Source organism: Pseudopodoces humilis, chromosome 5 (genome assembly GCF_049639895.1).
Source record: "Pseudopodoces humilis isolate 2021_Gansu_Grassland_sample_001 chromosome 5, ASM4963989v1, whole genome shotgun sequence".
Classification (NCBI taxonomy): domain Eukaryota; kingdom Metazoa; phylum Chordata; class Aves; order Passeriformes; family Paridae; genus Pseudopodoces; species Pseudopodoces humilis.
Window position 1 is genome coordinate 14,047,276 of NC_142204.1, and position 13,523 is coordinate 14,060,798.

At 41.0% G+C, this 13,523-nt stretch overlaps 1 protein-coding gene across 3 annotated transcripts in view; it reads right to left on the reverse strand.

The window, feature by feature from the left end:
* The window catches only part of RASSF8 (Ras association domain family member 8), a 73,344-nt gene that overhangs the window by 19,276 nt on the left and 40,545 nt on the right, over positions 1-13,523 (reverse strand). For all 3 annotated transcript variants that reach the window (XM_005531859.3, XM_088055539.1, XM_014260494.2), the window contains exon 3: positions 949-1,144. In XM_005531859.3, coding sequence (XP_005531916.1) covers positions 949-1,051 — 103 coding nt within the window. In that variant the 5' untranslated portion in view covers positions 1,052-1,144. The remainder of the gene's footprint in view (positions 1-948; positions 1,145-13,523) is intronic.

The following is a 13,523-nucleotide window of genomic DNA, read 5'->3' on the forward strand; positions in this document are numbered from 1 at the left end:
ACATTTAAATAAATAATCATCCATTTCAGAGAAATTGATTTTGTGCTTACAGGGAGAATACCTTGTTGACATTCATAGGCCTAACTCACTTTTTATTGAGAAAATTATTATTTTCAAATAGAGTCAGACAGCTAATACAATTTGCAAAATTGCTGGCATACTAAAAAATGCAGAAGCTTGCCTTTAAACTATTAACTTTAGGTAAAACATAGGTTTTACCTAAAATTAATAGTATGTATTTACCTAAATTTAAATAATATGTAAAGCAAATGATAACATTTTAGTGAAGAATAAGTATCAGCATAAGAAATACTGACAGGATGAGATTGAAGTTTATTCAGGATGCTCTTAATCACTGAGAAATATCTGACAAGACTTTCCTGTGTTGAAGCCTGAAAGATTTTATTTTTCTCTTCTGAACTGTTCAGCAAAGGGCTAACAGCATGGAGACTTCCAAGTTACCCTTTCATGAGCAGCAAGTTATGTGGCATGCCGTAGTCAGAGGAGACCCTGAATGATCTATTTCATTGATCTATACTACTCCAAATGTAGCTAAAGAAACTTATAATGGGTGTAATTTCAATGAACATCATTAGCTAACCAATTATATTGCACCCCTTTTATATTTTCTTTGGTACTCAGAATATTGACAGTTTAGCACCTTCCTTAGTCCAGGCCGTATTTACAACAACCAATGGCAGCATAATTAATATTACTTAGAGAATAAATTTTTACTGAAGGAAAGGTTATAGATTTCAAAATGTTTCTTTTCTGTCTTTTCAGTCTCTCTCTGGCAGGTGAAAAATCCAAGACTACAAGTTTACACTGCAAGATTATCCCACTGTGCATTGCATTTTCTGCTCTGCTGGTACCCAGTGCCCCCCCACCTCCCCTGGGTTTAGCTTCACAAAAAAAGCTTCACCCCACTTCCCACCTTGCAGTACTCACCAATAGCCTGAGCAAGGGCTATTACAACTTCCTGGCATGTTGTGACTTCGGTGACTCCACACACGATTCTCTGCACTCCATCCACCCATACTTTGAGCTCCATGGTTCACCAGATCATCCAAGAGCCATGAATGCAAATCAGTCAAGTCATTCTTGCAGCTGCACCAGACACAATGCAGGTGACTTCCCGCAGCAGCTGGAACAGAGAAAAAGGTGTTTAGAGCAAGGAATCACCAATTTGAAAAGTTGACAATTTCACTTTGACATCTATCAGGTAGGAGAGCCAACACAGCCTCCTTTCTTTAAAAACAACAGGAACCATACATCCACACATTTTAAGGGCAGGGTGGCTGGAAAGTTCCCAGCAGGAAAGGATGTGGGGTGCTGGTGAACAGCAGCTGCACATGAGCCAGCTGTGCCTAGGCGGGCAAGAAGGCCAGTGGCACCTGGGCTAGGTCAGCAATGGTGTGGCCAGCAGGACCAGGGCAGTGTCATGGGCACTGGTGAGGCCACACCTCAAATCTGTGTCCAGTTGTGGGCCTGTCACTTCAGGAAGGATATTGAGGGGCTGGAGCGTCTCCGTGGAAGGGAACAGAGCTGGACAAGGGGCTGGAGCATAGTTCTGATGAGGAGCAGCTGAGGGAGCTTAGAAAGGAGCTCAGCCTGGAGAAAAGGAGGCTCAGGGGGAACATTCTGGCTCTCCACAGCTGCCTGGCAGGAGGGAGAGCCAGGGGCAGGTTGGGCTCTGCTTACAGGGAACTGCCTCAAGCTGTGCCAGGGAAGGCTCAGGTTGGATATCCAGAAGAATTTCATCATGAAAGGTTTGTCAAGTATTGGGAGGGGCTGCCCAGAGAGGTTTGGCATACCCAACCCTGGAGGTGTCCAGGGAATGACTGGACATGGCACTCAGTGCTCTGGGCTGGGTGACAAGGCAGGGATCAGGCACAGGTTGGACTTGGTGTTCTTGTCCAACCTCAATAATTCTATGATTCCATTCTAGGATCCCATGCTTTAACCATGTCTATCTCTTGTGCAGACTTACCCAAAGTTTCATTACAGTTTATTCCCTAAAATTTTACGAGTTGTTACAAAAAGAGCACCCAGAGAAATAGCACTAAATAAACAACTCCAGAATAAACTCATAACAGTTTCCCGTAACAGGTGCCCCTATTCCTTTATATGCTGCCTGAATGTTTCCAGGGACCAGTAAGGATGCTTTAAGTGTTTGTTCAATAATTTCTAGCAGATGGAGCTATAGAAAAACAAGGGGGAAACATTTTTAATTACAGCCATCCATGAGAGTCCAACTTTTGTCTCTCAGAAGAAGCAGCTAAAGGTTCCTATTCCAAACAAACCCATGCATTTTGTACCAGAAACCAGAAAGCAAAGTGAGCAGACAGCTTGCTTCTCTCTCCCTCTAAAACAAGGAGATGCATCAGGGGAAATGTTGTAGGGGTGGTTTAACCCTTGCCAGCACTGTGCTGGTTCTGTGAGAAACCAGATGTTATCTAATGTATTTTCCTAGGTTTTTCCATAGGCACTGCGATGATACCAAGCAAAAAAATTCATAGTAAACCAAACAAAAATCGTTGTCTTCAAAAGACAGAACATTCCCTCAAAAATGAAACAAAAAACAAACCACCGATAATGATGATTAAGTCTTAAAAAAAACCCCAGAAACTAACAAGAAAGCAAACACCCAAAAACCACCTACAAACCAACGAACAACAAGAAACCAAAATCAAATAAAGAAAGCCTAATGAAACAGCTGGGCTGCTTAAGCAGCTAGAGGGGAAATAATCAGTGATAACATGATAAAAAAAGCTCATGTACTCAGGTAATCCCATATGGATAAAGTGATAAAATTAAAGACAGTATTTTTTAAGAATTAAGTACCAGGAAAATGGATAACACAGGGATGAAGTAAAAGAAGTCTGAAAATTATTTAGGGGAGATTAGTGAAGACAGGCAGGGTAGGGTTACACGAGAAGCATGGAATCTGATGATGCTGATGGATTGAATGGAACTGTACCACATGGAAGCAGCACCGGTGCACAGAACACTACTCAAATACTTAGTGCTGTTCACATTTACAGTCTAACCAGAGCTGCTTTCCCCTATGGATGTGAACATCTCTTCCTGCATCTAAAAGATGGACCACTGCAGCCCCCAAGCTAAGGGGAAAAGTGACTTCCCATCTACAACCAAACAGTTCACCCAGCAGATGACAAATACTGACACGTGATGCAGAGGATACCTGGAAGATCCTCACCTGACAGGCTGGGGCAGCAACAACCTCAGAGCCTGTTAGAGCCACAGGGGTCCCACCACACCAACAGGATGAGCTTTCACAGAAAAGCACCCAGAAGTAAAGTCAGGCCAGCAACCACCCCCAACATCCCTACCCAAAGCTACCTGCTCAGAAGTACATGTAAAATTTGTATGTAAAACAAGATCTGAAATAGATTTGCACACTCAGTAGAAAAGTAATCACTTTTAAGAATATCAGTGTATACAGAAATAGTCTGAGAGATGAACAAGCACCTGAAAACCCAAAAAGGTTTTGATAAACAGTTTCCCACATAAAGCTAGGTAATTCAAAGAAAACATCTATCTGCAAAAGCATTAACCATGTACAAACACAGAAACACTTCAGTCAGGTTAACACCATTTTAATGTACCAATAAACTAAGCAGAAGAAAATCTTTTACCAGCCTAAAACACAGCAGTGAGTGAAGAAAACACCTCACAGGCCTCATCCGTGACCTCTGCTATTTATTCTTGGACCAGTTGTCTTCACAAATAAACATACCTCACATTCCAAGCCCAGCTGTAAGGAACTTTATTAATTAACTTAATAACTTGCTGAGGGTTGAACAGTTCAGATTTCCTGGCACCAACCAAGCCATCTCTCCATGTGACAACGCACACGTCAGCAAAGCATCCGACAGCTCTAATTGTTTTTCTGTCTGTCAACATCCAAAGTATTATCTCAATTTAGCAAGCCAGCAAATGCATTTTTTCCCCCAGTCAGCACACAATGTACAGTCTTGCGCTCAGTGCAGATCAGGTTTGGTCATTTGTTTTCCTACAGTCCATCTTTAAAAAAAGCAAAGACTAAAGAGAAGCATCATATAATAAGGAAATATTTGCTGACACTTCCAAGTTTGAAGAAAGCATTCACCAAAGCTGCAAATGATCTGAACAAAGTGCCTTTGAATCAGTTCAAGCTCAGGGGAAACATCCCCATTCATTTCTTACAGGACAAATAGTTTTAATAGGCTAAATAAGATAAAGAATTTGTGGTATGTGCATCCCTCAGACCAACAGGCAGGGCTGAATTAAAGGAGTGTTTTAATAAAAGGGCTGCAGGTGGAGTCCCCATCCCTGGAGTTGCTCAAGGAACAACTGAACATGGTACTCAGTGCTCTGGTTTAGTTGACAAGGCGAGGATCAACCATAGGTTGGACCCAATGATCTCAGAAGTCTTCTCCTCCATAAATCCTGGGATTCCATGTGCCCCACAAGTGCTTACAGGATTCCTTTGGGACCTGCCACTAACAATATACATTAGAAATGTTTGATCTCTGTGCTGAAATCATTGTGTCTCATTAGAGTTTCTAAGCAAAGCTCATCTGTAGTAAGTTAAAAAAATAGATCTAGGACTTGTTTTGTTTCTAGGATTGTGCAGAAATTCAGAGAGGTCTGAAAACCAGAATTTTTTATGGCCATGTGCTTATCTCTGCTTCCCAAATAGAACTCTGCAGCACCTTTTTATTAACCTTTGGTTTTCCTTCATAGGTATTTGGTTCTTTATTTGCTGACAGTTAACTTTCATACCAGTAAAAGCTGATTTGCCTCCCCAACTTAGGGTCATCTGAGAGCCCCAAATATATTTTTCAAGCTGAAATCTGTGCCCAGAATGCATACTGTGCTTTTATGTTAGAGGAGGCAAAATAAGCCTTACCTCTATTACCATGCAAATAACTTTCTGAAGACAATGGAGGGGTTGGGGGATGGGGGGAGAATCATCTCACTTCAGGTTTCTCAATCCCATGAATTCAAAACCAGTTCACCTTATGCATAACTTATTTCAGCAATGACTGGGAATAGGAATGCAAAACTAATTTACTGAGAGGCACACAAGCCAAAGCACGCCTGTGATCACAGCTTTTCCTCAGTTTGTCAGCCATCAGTTCCACAGCCACACATAGTTCTGCTTGGAACCAAGCACTGGAAATCTGGCATTCCACTTCTTTCCCCCACTTCTCTGTGACCTTGCCTGAAACCTCCTCAATTCCCTTCTTTACCATGAGTTAAGCATTTTCCCAAAATTCCTCTTTTATCCTAATTGGCTGATGGTATCTTACTTTTTCAGATATTTGTTCAGTTTTTAAACATAAAGAAAATCCAGCATATATATATATATATAGATAGATAGATATAGATATATATATGTACATATATACACATACAAATATATATATAGCATATATTATGCTTATATTATGCTATATTTAGCTACCTCTCCACAACTTGTTTACAAAATATAGAAAAGGCTGAAGCTTCACAAAAGACAAGCTGATCAGACTAAGTGCAAAGGATTTTTCTAGCATTTAATAAGAAACAATACTAAGTAAGCAGATACTAGCAAGACATGTTGCCAGAAGCACTAAGTCACAAGGAAAACCTGAGAGGTAAAAATTAAGATGGCAATTTCACCTCATTTCTACTTTTTAGAAGGTTCAGACTACCTGAAAGCATCATGCACCTCAAATAAAAGCTAAAATTCTGCTGCAGCAGAATTTTGACCAACCAGTTCAGTGACTGTCTGTAGCCCCAGCAAGTCACCAACATGTTGTTTAGCACACTTGAAAGTCAGGGTGCTTTCATCTGTAATTAGCAATAACCAAACATCATTTGGAGTTTGGCATTTACCCTTTATTTTCCATTCCCTGTGCATTATGGCCATGTTGTGCTCCTTTTTTTTCCTTATTACAACACCAGGTAGGGCCCTGGACAAACAGCTTGTTCTACCCATGCTATGAGCCATTAATAAGAATAATTAGTCAGTGCCAATAAGTCTTTATTGGAAAATACCAAACAAATGAGCACAAAGAAACCAGTCCAGCTACCCAAGAAAGAGTTTATAAACCATCCAGAAGAGCATGAACAGGGATGCATTTGGAAGGTCTTCCCCACCAGAAGAATCCTGGTAGGTAGCCAAGTAACATGTTCCAGATGAAGTTAACTGCGAATACAGAATTGGCTACTGGAAATAACCTCCCTGTTACTTACCAAGAAGCCTCCTCCCTTAGACTGATGAAGAAGAAATACCCTACAAGATATGCAGCCCTCCATCAGTAAACAAGCAAAAATATTTCATGGCAGGTTGAAGTAAAAATATCAAGTGAAAGTTTTCAGCAGGCAAAACTTTTATCTGAAAGGAACAGGTTGTGGGTTTGAAATCAGCCCATGACTTTGAAAAAAAGAGTGTTTACACTGAGGTAGCATCCAGCGTGTTTTTTGTGGGACTAACCCTCATGGAGGTTATTCATTTGCTATTGCAGAAGAATGCTCTGAGATAATAAGCACTGCTTGAGACAAATAAACCAGAGGTCCCACAACCATGAAGACAGAAGTGTTGAGAACAAGCTTGAGAGAGTTTAAGACCAAGGAATTTTTCTCCATGAGACTGGCCACAAATGATGGTCTGACATCTGTGTCAAACAGGCCAAAATCCTGATGGCCACAAATGATACCTAAACACACACAAGACACACACACCCCCTCAGCTGTGAGAGGACAGCACAGCACCAACACAGGAGTTTGTACAAGCATTGACATGCAGGCAGTTGTTTCTGGCAGCCAAGGCTGCACAAAATCGTGCCTCTGGATAACCCAAAATTCCCCAAGTCACAGTTTCCCAGACAAATCACCAGTTGACTTCCATCCAGGAACCCTCAGCTGCCTTGAACAGGAACTGCTTCTTGCACTGCAATTTCTCCTGCTGCAATACAGCTAACAATTTGGTGGGAAAAAATGAGGGAAAGAAACATTGTTCTGAAGCACAAATGCTGCAACTGGTATTTTGCCTAATTACAGAACATTCCCAAACTCTCCCTGAGCTACAATCTCTCCTTGAGCTGCAATCTTTACAGCACAGAAAAAACAAATTGTCTCTTCTCTTTGTATTGGTGAGAATTAGCCAGAAGGAATTAATTTGTTTTCTTTTGGGGATGGAGGAGTGATAGGAGGAGGTAAAGCATTCAGCCACGCTTTTTGTCAGCTCTTGCAAAGATACACTTTGTTAGTGGCAACTATTCACTTATTACCTGAAATAATTATTTCACCTTGAAAACTTTATTTTTGTCTTCACTATCTTAATTCTAAGACGTATCTCTGACTTCAGCAAGCATGTTAAGCCTTTAGGACTTCTTCCTGCACAGTGTTTTAATCTAAATCAATCACATGTGACAATCTGAAGAAACCAGAGAAACCACTTAATAAAGATTTAACTGCAGCACAGCACAAAACATTCATCTAACGTGGGATACAAGTGATGACATAGCTACAAACCTTCACAATTATGAACCGTGTCCAAAATTCTCATGGTCTTCATAGAAAAGTAGTTCCAACCAGCTGTCACAAACACAGATTGATGGCTGGAGTGATAGTACTCCTATCACAGTCTGTAACACTTTGGAGCTACCAGGCTTGACCCAATTGTGCTGCAAAACATTTTCAAATCCCGACAAAATATTGGGAAGAAAATAAGTCAGCAGGTGAGTCAAGGAGACAGATGGCTTACTGAAGTTCCTTTGTATTTGGTCACTGCTGAGAGCATAACTTGCATTTTTAACAGTAAGTTTGACATCCTTGCACTTGAATTAATTCAACAGGAACAACAACTCTGAAATTAATACTCTCCCTAAGATTAGATTTAAAAACAACATCTGAATTCCACATGGACTAGTGTTACAAAAATCCAAGGGTGTTTTGGAATTGTAACAGCACTCAAGTCAGAGTTTCAAGGAATCTTGCTTCTATTAGATCTCAGTCAGAGAGTTTCTAAAGCAGAAATTTAAAAATTTAAAACTTAAGAGAATTATATTGAGGATATGTAACAGCAAATCAAAACAATATCTGACGCAGCATTTCTTTCAGCTCTTGAGACAGGAGTTACTGTGATACAAGGGTGAATTCAATTCAAGCAGTCTTACTCACTAAATCCCAACTCTGAATGTGCTTCAGGATTTAGACTGAAGTATCACCTTCATTTTACATGAAGCATTCCTTTTCTTCATTCTCAAGTTTAGCTACTATCAAACAAAATTGTCAGTATGAAACATCACAATCCTAGAGAGGCAGGATTGAGAGGATTCATCCTAGAAAGCCTCACTGGTGACCAGTGTTCTAGGAAGGGCTGGATCACAGAATTACACAGTGATTTGGGTTGGAAGGGACCTTAAAGCCCATCCAGTTCCAACCCTGCCATGGGCAGGGCCACCTTCCACTGTCCCAGCTTGCTCAGAGCCCCATCCAACCTGGCCTTGGACACTTCCAGGCATGGGGCAGCCACAGCTTCTCTGGACAACCACAGCCTCACAGGGAAGAATTTCTTCCTTGTATCCAACCTAAACCTCTTCTCTGTCACTTGGGAGCTACTGCCTCTTGTCCTGTCACTCCAGGCCCTCGCCAAGAGTCTCTCTCCATCTTTCCTGTGGGCTCCCTTCAGGCACTGCAAGGCCACAGTGAGGTCAGCCCAAAGCCTTCTCTTCCCCAGGCTGCACAATCCCAGTTCCCCCAGCCTTCGCTCACAGCGGAGCTGCTCCATCCCTCCAACCCCCTCGGCCAGTCCCTCATCTGGACTGGCTCCAGCAGGATAGCTGGTGGCAGCACAGCAGAGGTTCAGACAGCAGCTGGGACAGATTTATTCTGTGGTAAAGGAATATCCTTTTTCAGATACATTAGCCAATGAGCCTGCACTGCATATAAATGCTGTGACAAACAGCTCAAAAAAAAGTGTGTGTTAAACAAACATCTCCTGATTCATCATCTCAATCAACAGGCAGATGTTTACTGCACTGTAATGTCTTCCAAGCCATGTAAGTATTTGTTCCTCATTAGTAGCAAATATATAGTGCATTTGAGAAAACAGTTTTATTGCACACCACTTTATTAATAAACAGCAGTGTTAGGTGGAAGTCACATCTATACATCTCTAATATGGTCTAAGTAGTGTGTGGGAGTGAAAGAAAACAAAGAGAGTGAAATAAGCAAGCTGGTTCATTGCAGGGGAAATATTTATACAAAATCTACAACACACACACCTTACTTCAAAGTTGCCTTAGACCTCGAGATGCCCTGGCTTCAAAGGAGACAAAATAGGTCATTCTCCAAACTGGTTCCAAGGAAGACACAGCTCCACCCATTCAACTTTTCCCCTCTCCCCTTGCAGCGTGTCCACAAACACTCACACCCAGCTGAGAGACTGAAGACATTCGTGGGTAATTGCCAATATTTACACTAATGAGGCAATGAGCTCATCTGCTCCCTTTTGGCAAGACCTGCATTAACTCTTAGTTTTGTAGGGCTGAATCTTCTTTACACTTCAGCCCACATGCAGCATTTGCTTTGTCATTAGACTACAGCCACCCTGAGTCTCAGCTGTCAGAGAGGTATTCCCTGCACCTCAAATGTGAGTTGAAGTTAAATTTCAAAAAAAAAAAACCAAAAAACAAAACCATTCAAGAAACTTGTTACACTTACCATGTTTCAAGACATGGACCAAAACACAACACCTTCTTCCTCTATATTGTGGTGAAGCTTGCATACAAATGAGCCCATTCCTCCCCTTCCAAATTTGCACTGAAGGATGCAGGAAATAAAATACGTCCTGCAACTGAAATCTACTTAAATTTGAATTAATAGAAGTTTTAAAAGTCACTTAAGCACATGATTTAAAGCTATGGTATGATACAGCTACTGAAATCTCACTGTAATGAAATGCAATTTCTGAAACAGAAACAAGGTGAGGCACTTTCACCTTAATCAACATAACTGTTCAAAAAATTATCATCTCAAAGTTTTATTCAGTGAGAAGCTACATTATTCATTAAACATTACCCAAGAAATTTCAAGTTGCTCTCCTGGCAACTTAGAAAAGTCTGCAATACAGAACAGAACTTATTACTACGAGGAGTATTTAAACAGTTAAGCAAGATAAATGAGTGGGGGGAACCCATGACTTTCTAAAATTTACACTTGGCTGTGCTTACTTCCATATTTCCCCAGGCACAAAAGAACTTCTTTGCTTCTTCTATTCTCTATTTATAGGACTCAGCTGGATCATTTAAGTATTTCCCCTCTCTTGACAATTGTGAGCTCGGCTAATTTTATTAGAGCAAAATTTGAGGTAATCATAACACACAGCCAGTATCTTATGGGCTGAAATAAAGTACACTACTTAATTCATGGGATCATGGAACAAGTTGGGCTGGAAAAAGTTCATCTCATTCCCATCCCCCTGCCACAGGCAGGGCCACCTTCCACTGTCCCAGCTTGCTCAGAGCCACATCCAGCCTGGCCTTGGACACTTCCAGGGATGGGGCAACCACAGCTTCTCTGGACAACCTGTGCCAGGGCCTCACTGGGAACAATTTCTTCCATACATCTCACCTAATTTCCCTCTCTTTCAGTTTGAAATTCCCATAGTTTTCAGTCTGAATTCCCATAGATCTGTGGAAGTGCCACAGGCGGCTCTAACATAAGCCTACACCACTTTGGCCAGCTGGCCACACTGCACAGAATGGATGTGGAACCAAATTCTACTTCAGGAGGTGAGGATACTTAAGTTCTCTATTCAGCTAATTTTAGGGAAACTGTTACAAACTTCATACTTTCTAAACTACTAATTCTCTATAAGTTTTGTTGAAACTCACCTAAACTCTAAAACTCACTGGGAGGAGTGAGAAGTGCAGATCTGAACGTCATAATAAATACACTTCCCCTTTGAAGGCTTATAAAGATCACGTATCACATTCATAGAAAGACCCAGCAAAGAGCTCTTCAGGAAAGACTCTCTGCCAAAATACTGACAGCAATTAACAGAAGTCACAGCCAGCAATGCCAATAGAAAATAGATATTAGGTCAAATTAAATATGGCAAGCGGGGTGAAAAAAAGTTTTCATTTTCCTGCTCCTGCCTTCTTTCTCTGTGGCAACAATTTTTAAACCAGCACAACTTTCAATGTAATAACTTCCCCCTGTATTTTCAGACAGCGTCTACATTTTGCACTTTCTGAGATAGAGCCTTTCACTGCTGGCCATGCAGTCACAGGCTTTCATCTCAGCTCTAATGGCTACATCTTCCTCCTCACTGCACCCTCAGCAACCCCATTGTGTCCATTTGCCCAGCACAATGATGTCAGCACAGAATTCTGGAGTCAGCAGACTTACCAAATGCAGGCAGGGCAAAGCAGCTCTCCCCTTTCTTCACTTGATCCACTGATTTTCAGGAAGTCCTTCCACACTGATCTCTGCCCTTCTTATTCACTTCTTGCTCAGTTTACTCAGTGAACTCTTCATGACTCGCTTGCCAGTCACCTCAGACATGCACATGGAAGTGCAACTCACCAAGTTACTGGTTAAATCTCTTTATCCTCCTTCACTCCATTCTTTAATTGCACAGCACCTACCAAATCACCATGGATCTGCAGGTGAGACCCTACTGCTTTTCAGGCTGATTGAGCTTACTCTATTCACCTCCACAGCCTGGGCAGGGTGCACCTTCTCTTTGGGGGTTCTGCTGCCTTTCAGAGAGGCCAAGATGAGTACAGTTTTGCTTTAAAGAGCTCCTGAATAGCACCCAGAAGATGGGCAACATAATCAAGACCTTCTGGAAGTGCACTCACCCCCTCCAGAAGGAATTGTATCATTACTCCTCCTATCATGGTGGGTCTTCACCATTTTTTCTGAACTTGTGAGATGCCTGGGGTGCCAGACAATGGTACTGAAGAGCACAGAATTATTAATATTGGAAAAGATCTCCGAGATCATCGAGTCCAACCTTTGACCAATCACCACCTTCTGAACTAGGTGCCACATCCAATTTTCATTATAGATCTCCAGAGACGGTGACTCTACCACCTCCCTGGGCAGTCCCTTCCAATGCCTAACCACCCTAACCATGAAGAAATTCTTCCTGAAGCCTCCCTGACATAGAGCCCAAGTTAATAAAACAGCATCTCAGCACTGCTGCATGAATTGTTGTGATGAACTCTCTGGGTTATCATCACACTGCTTATGAAGGACAAAGCCCAGCTTGCATTTCTCTTTAGAAGCAGAAAAAAAAAACCCAAACCAAAAACAAGAGATCTGATTAGGACATTTTTCATTTCCCCTGGTCTTTCTTACTTGAAAACAGCCCAGCAACTGTGGATTCTGTTTCTCCACAGAAACAGAGGAGAGGCTGTGCAATCTGGAGAGCCACTGGTAGCACTGAGCAAGTTAATAGACAGGATTAAGGATTTAGAACTGTGTGAGGGAGCTTAACAAAAACAGCCTGGCCGGTTTTCTTTCAAGTAAAAAGTGGTTGCTGGGATTTCTAATCTTTACTGATATGCAGCTATGGAAATGTACAATACCAGGTAACATCAGGAGGCCAGAATGGCTTATTAAGCACAGTTACCTAGCAAGCAATCTAAATACTAGAAAGAACTCAAGGGGAACTGCCCACACAAAGTTTGTGCTAATCATAAGACAGTAAGCAAATAAACATTTAAAACTGCAAAATTTAAAGCACTAACAATATGCTTTAAATCATAAAACGTCCAAAACATAACATTATATTAAAATCCAACTACATGAGTCTCCTCAGACCTAGGAAAGGTTATATGAAAGAAATCCTAAATTATTCTTTATAAAATTCTTATTTATAAAAGTACAAAGCCAGACTTAGAGAGTGAGGTAAGCCAGACATTCACTTTTCTCTTCCTATTTAGTTATGAATGACTTGAATATTAACTTGCAGGTATTTGTAAGATTTTTGCAATTTGACAAATGAGATACATTACACTTTGCTTAGCTGCTATTTCTTCTTCCTCACTCCAAGATACCAAATACTAAACCATGTTTCCTTAACAAATACAATTCAAAACTTTATTTCTTTAAAGCCCAGAAATTCTCATATTTAAACATTGTGCAACTGTCCTTTGTAGGAAGCAGTCCACAGAACTGCCAAACCTACATGGAACAAAGAGAAGAGATTGTATCAGAATGACATGCCTCCAAAAAGCTGAGTTTCTTTCCTGCCAGACAGAGAAATGACTAATATGCATTGCAATTAGTGCAAAAAACAATACTATCTTTGCAGTTCCAGGCTAGGAAAAAATACAGTTTGATGTTTACACAGCAGTAAATAAAATGGGAAACTTTTGAATTGGGTAATGAGCACATTTTTCCTCTCAAATGTTTAATGACAGTGAATCATTAAACACCCATGAGGTGAGATCTTCCACATTTTGCTACTATAAATATAAGAATATTGCAGAATTCCCTAGCGATTGATAAAT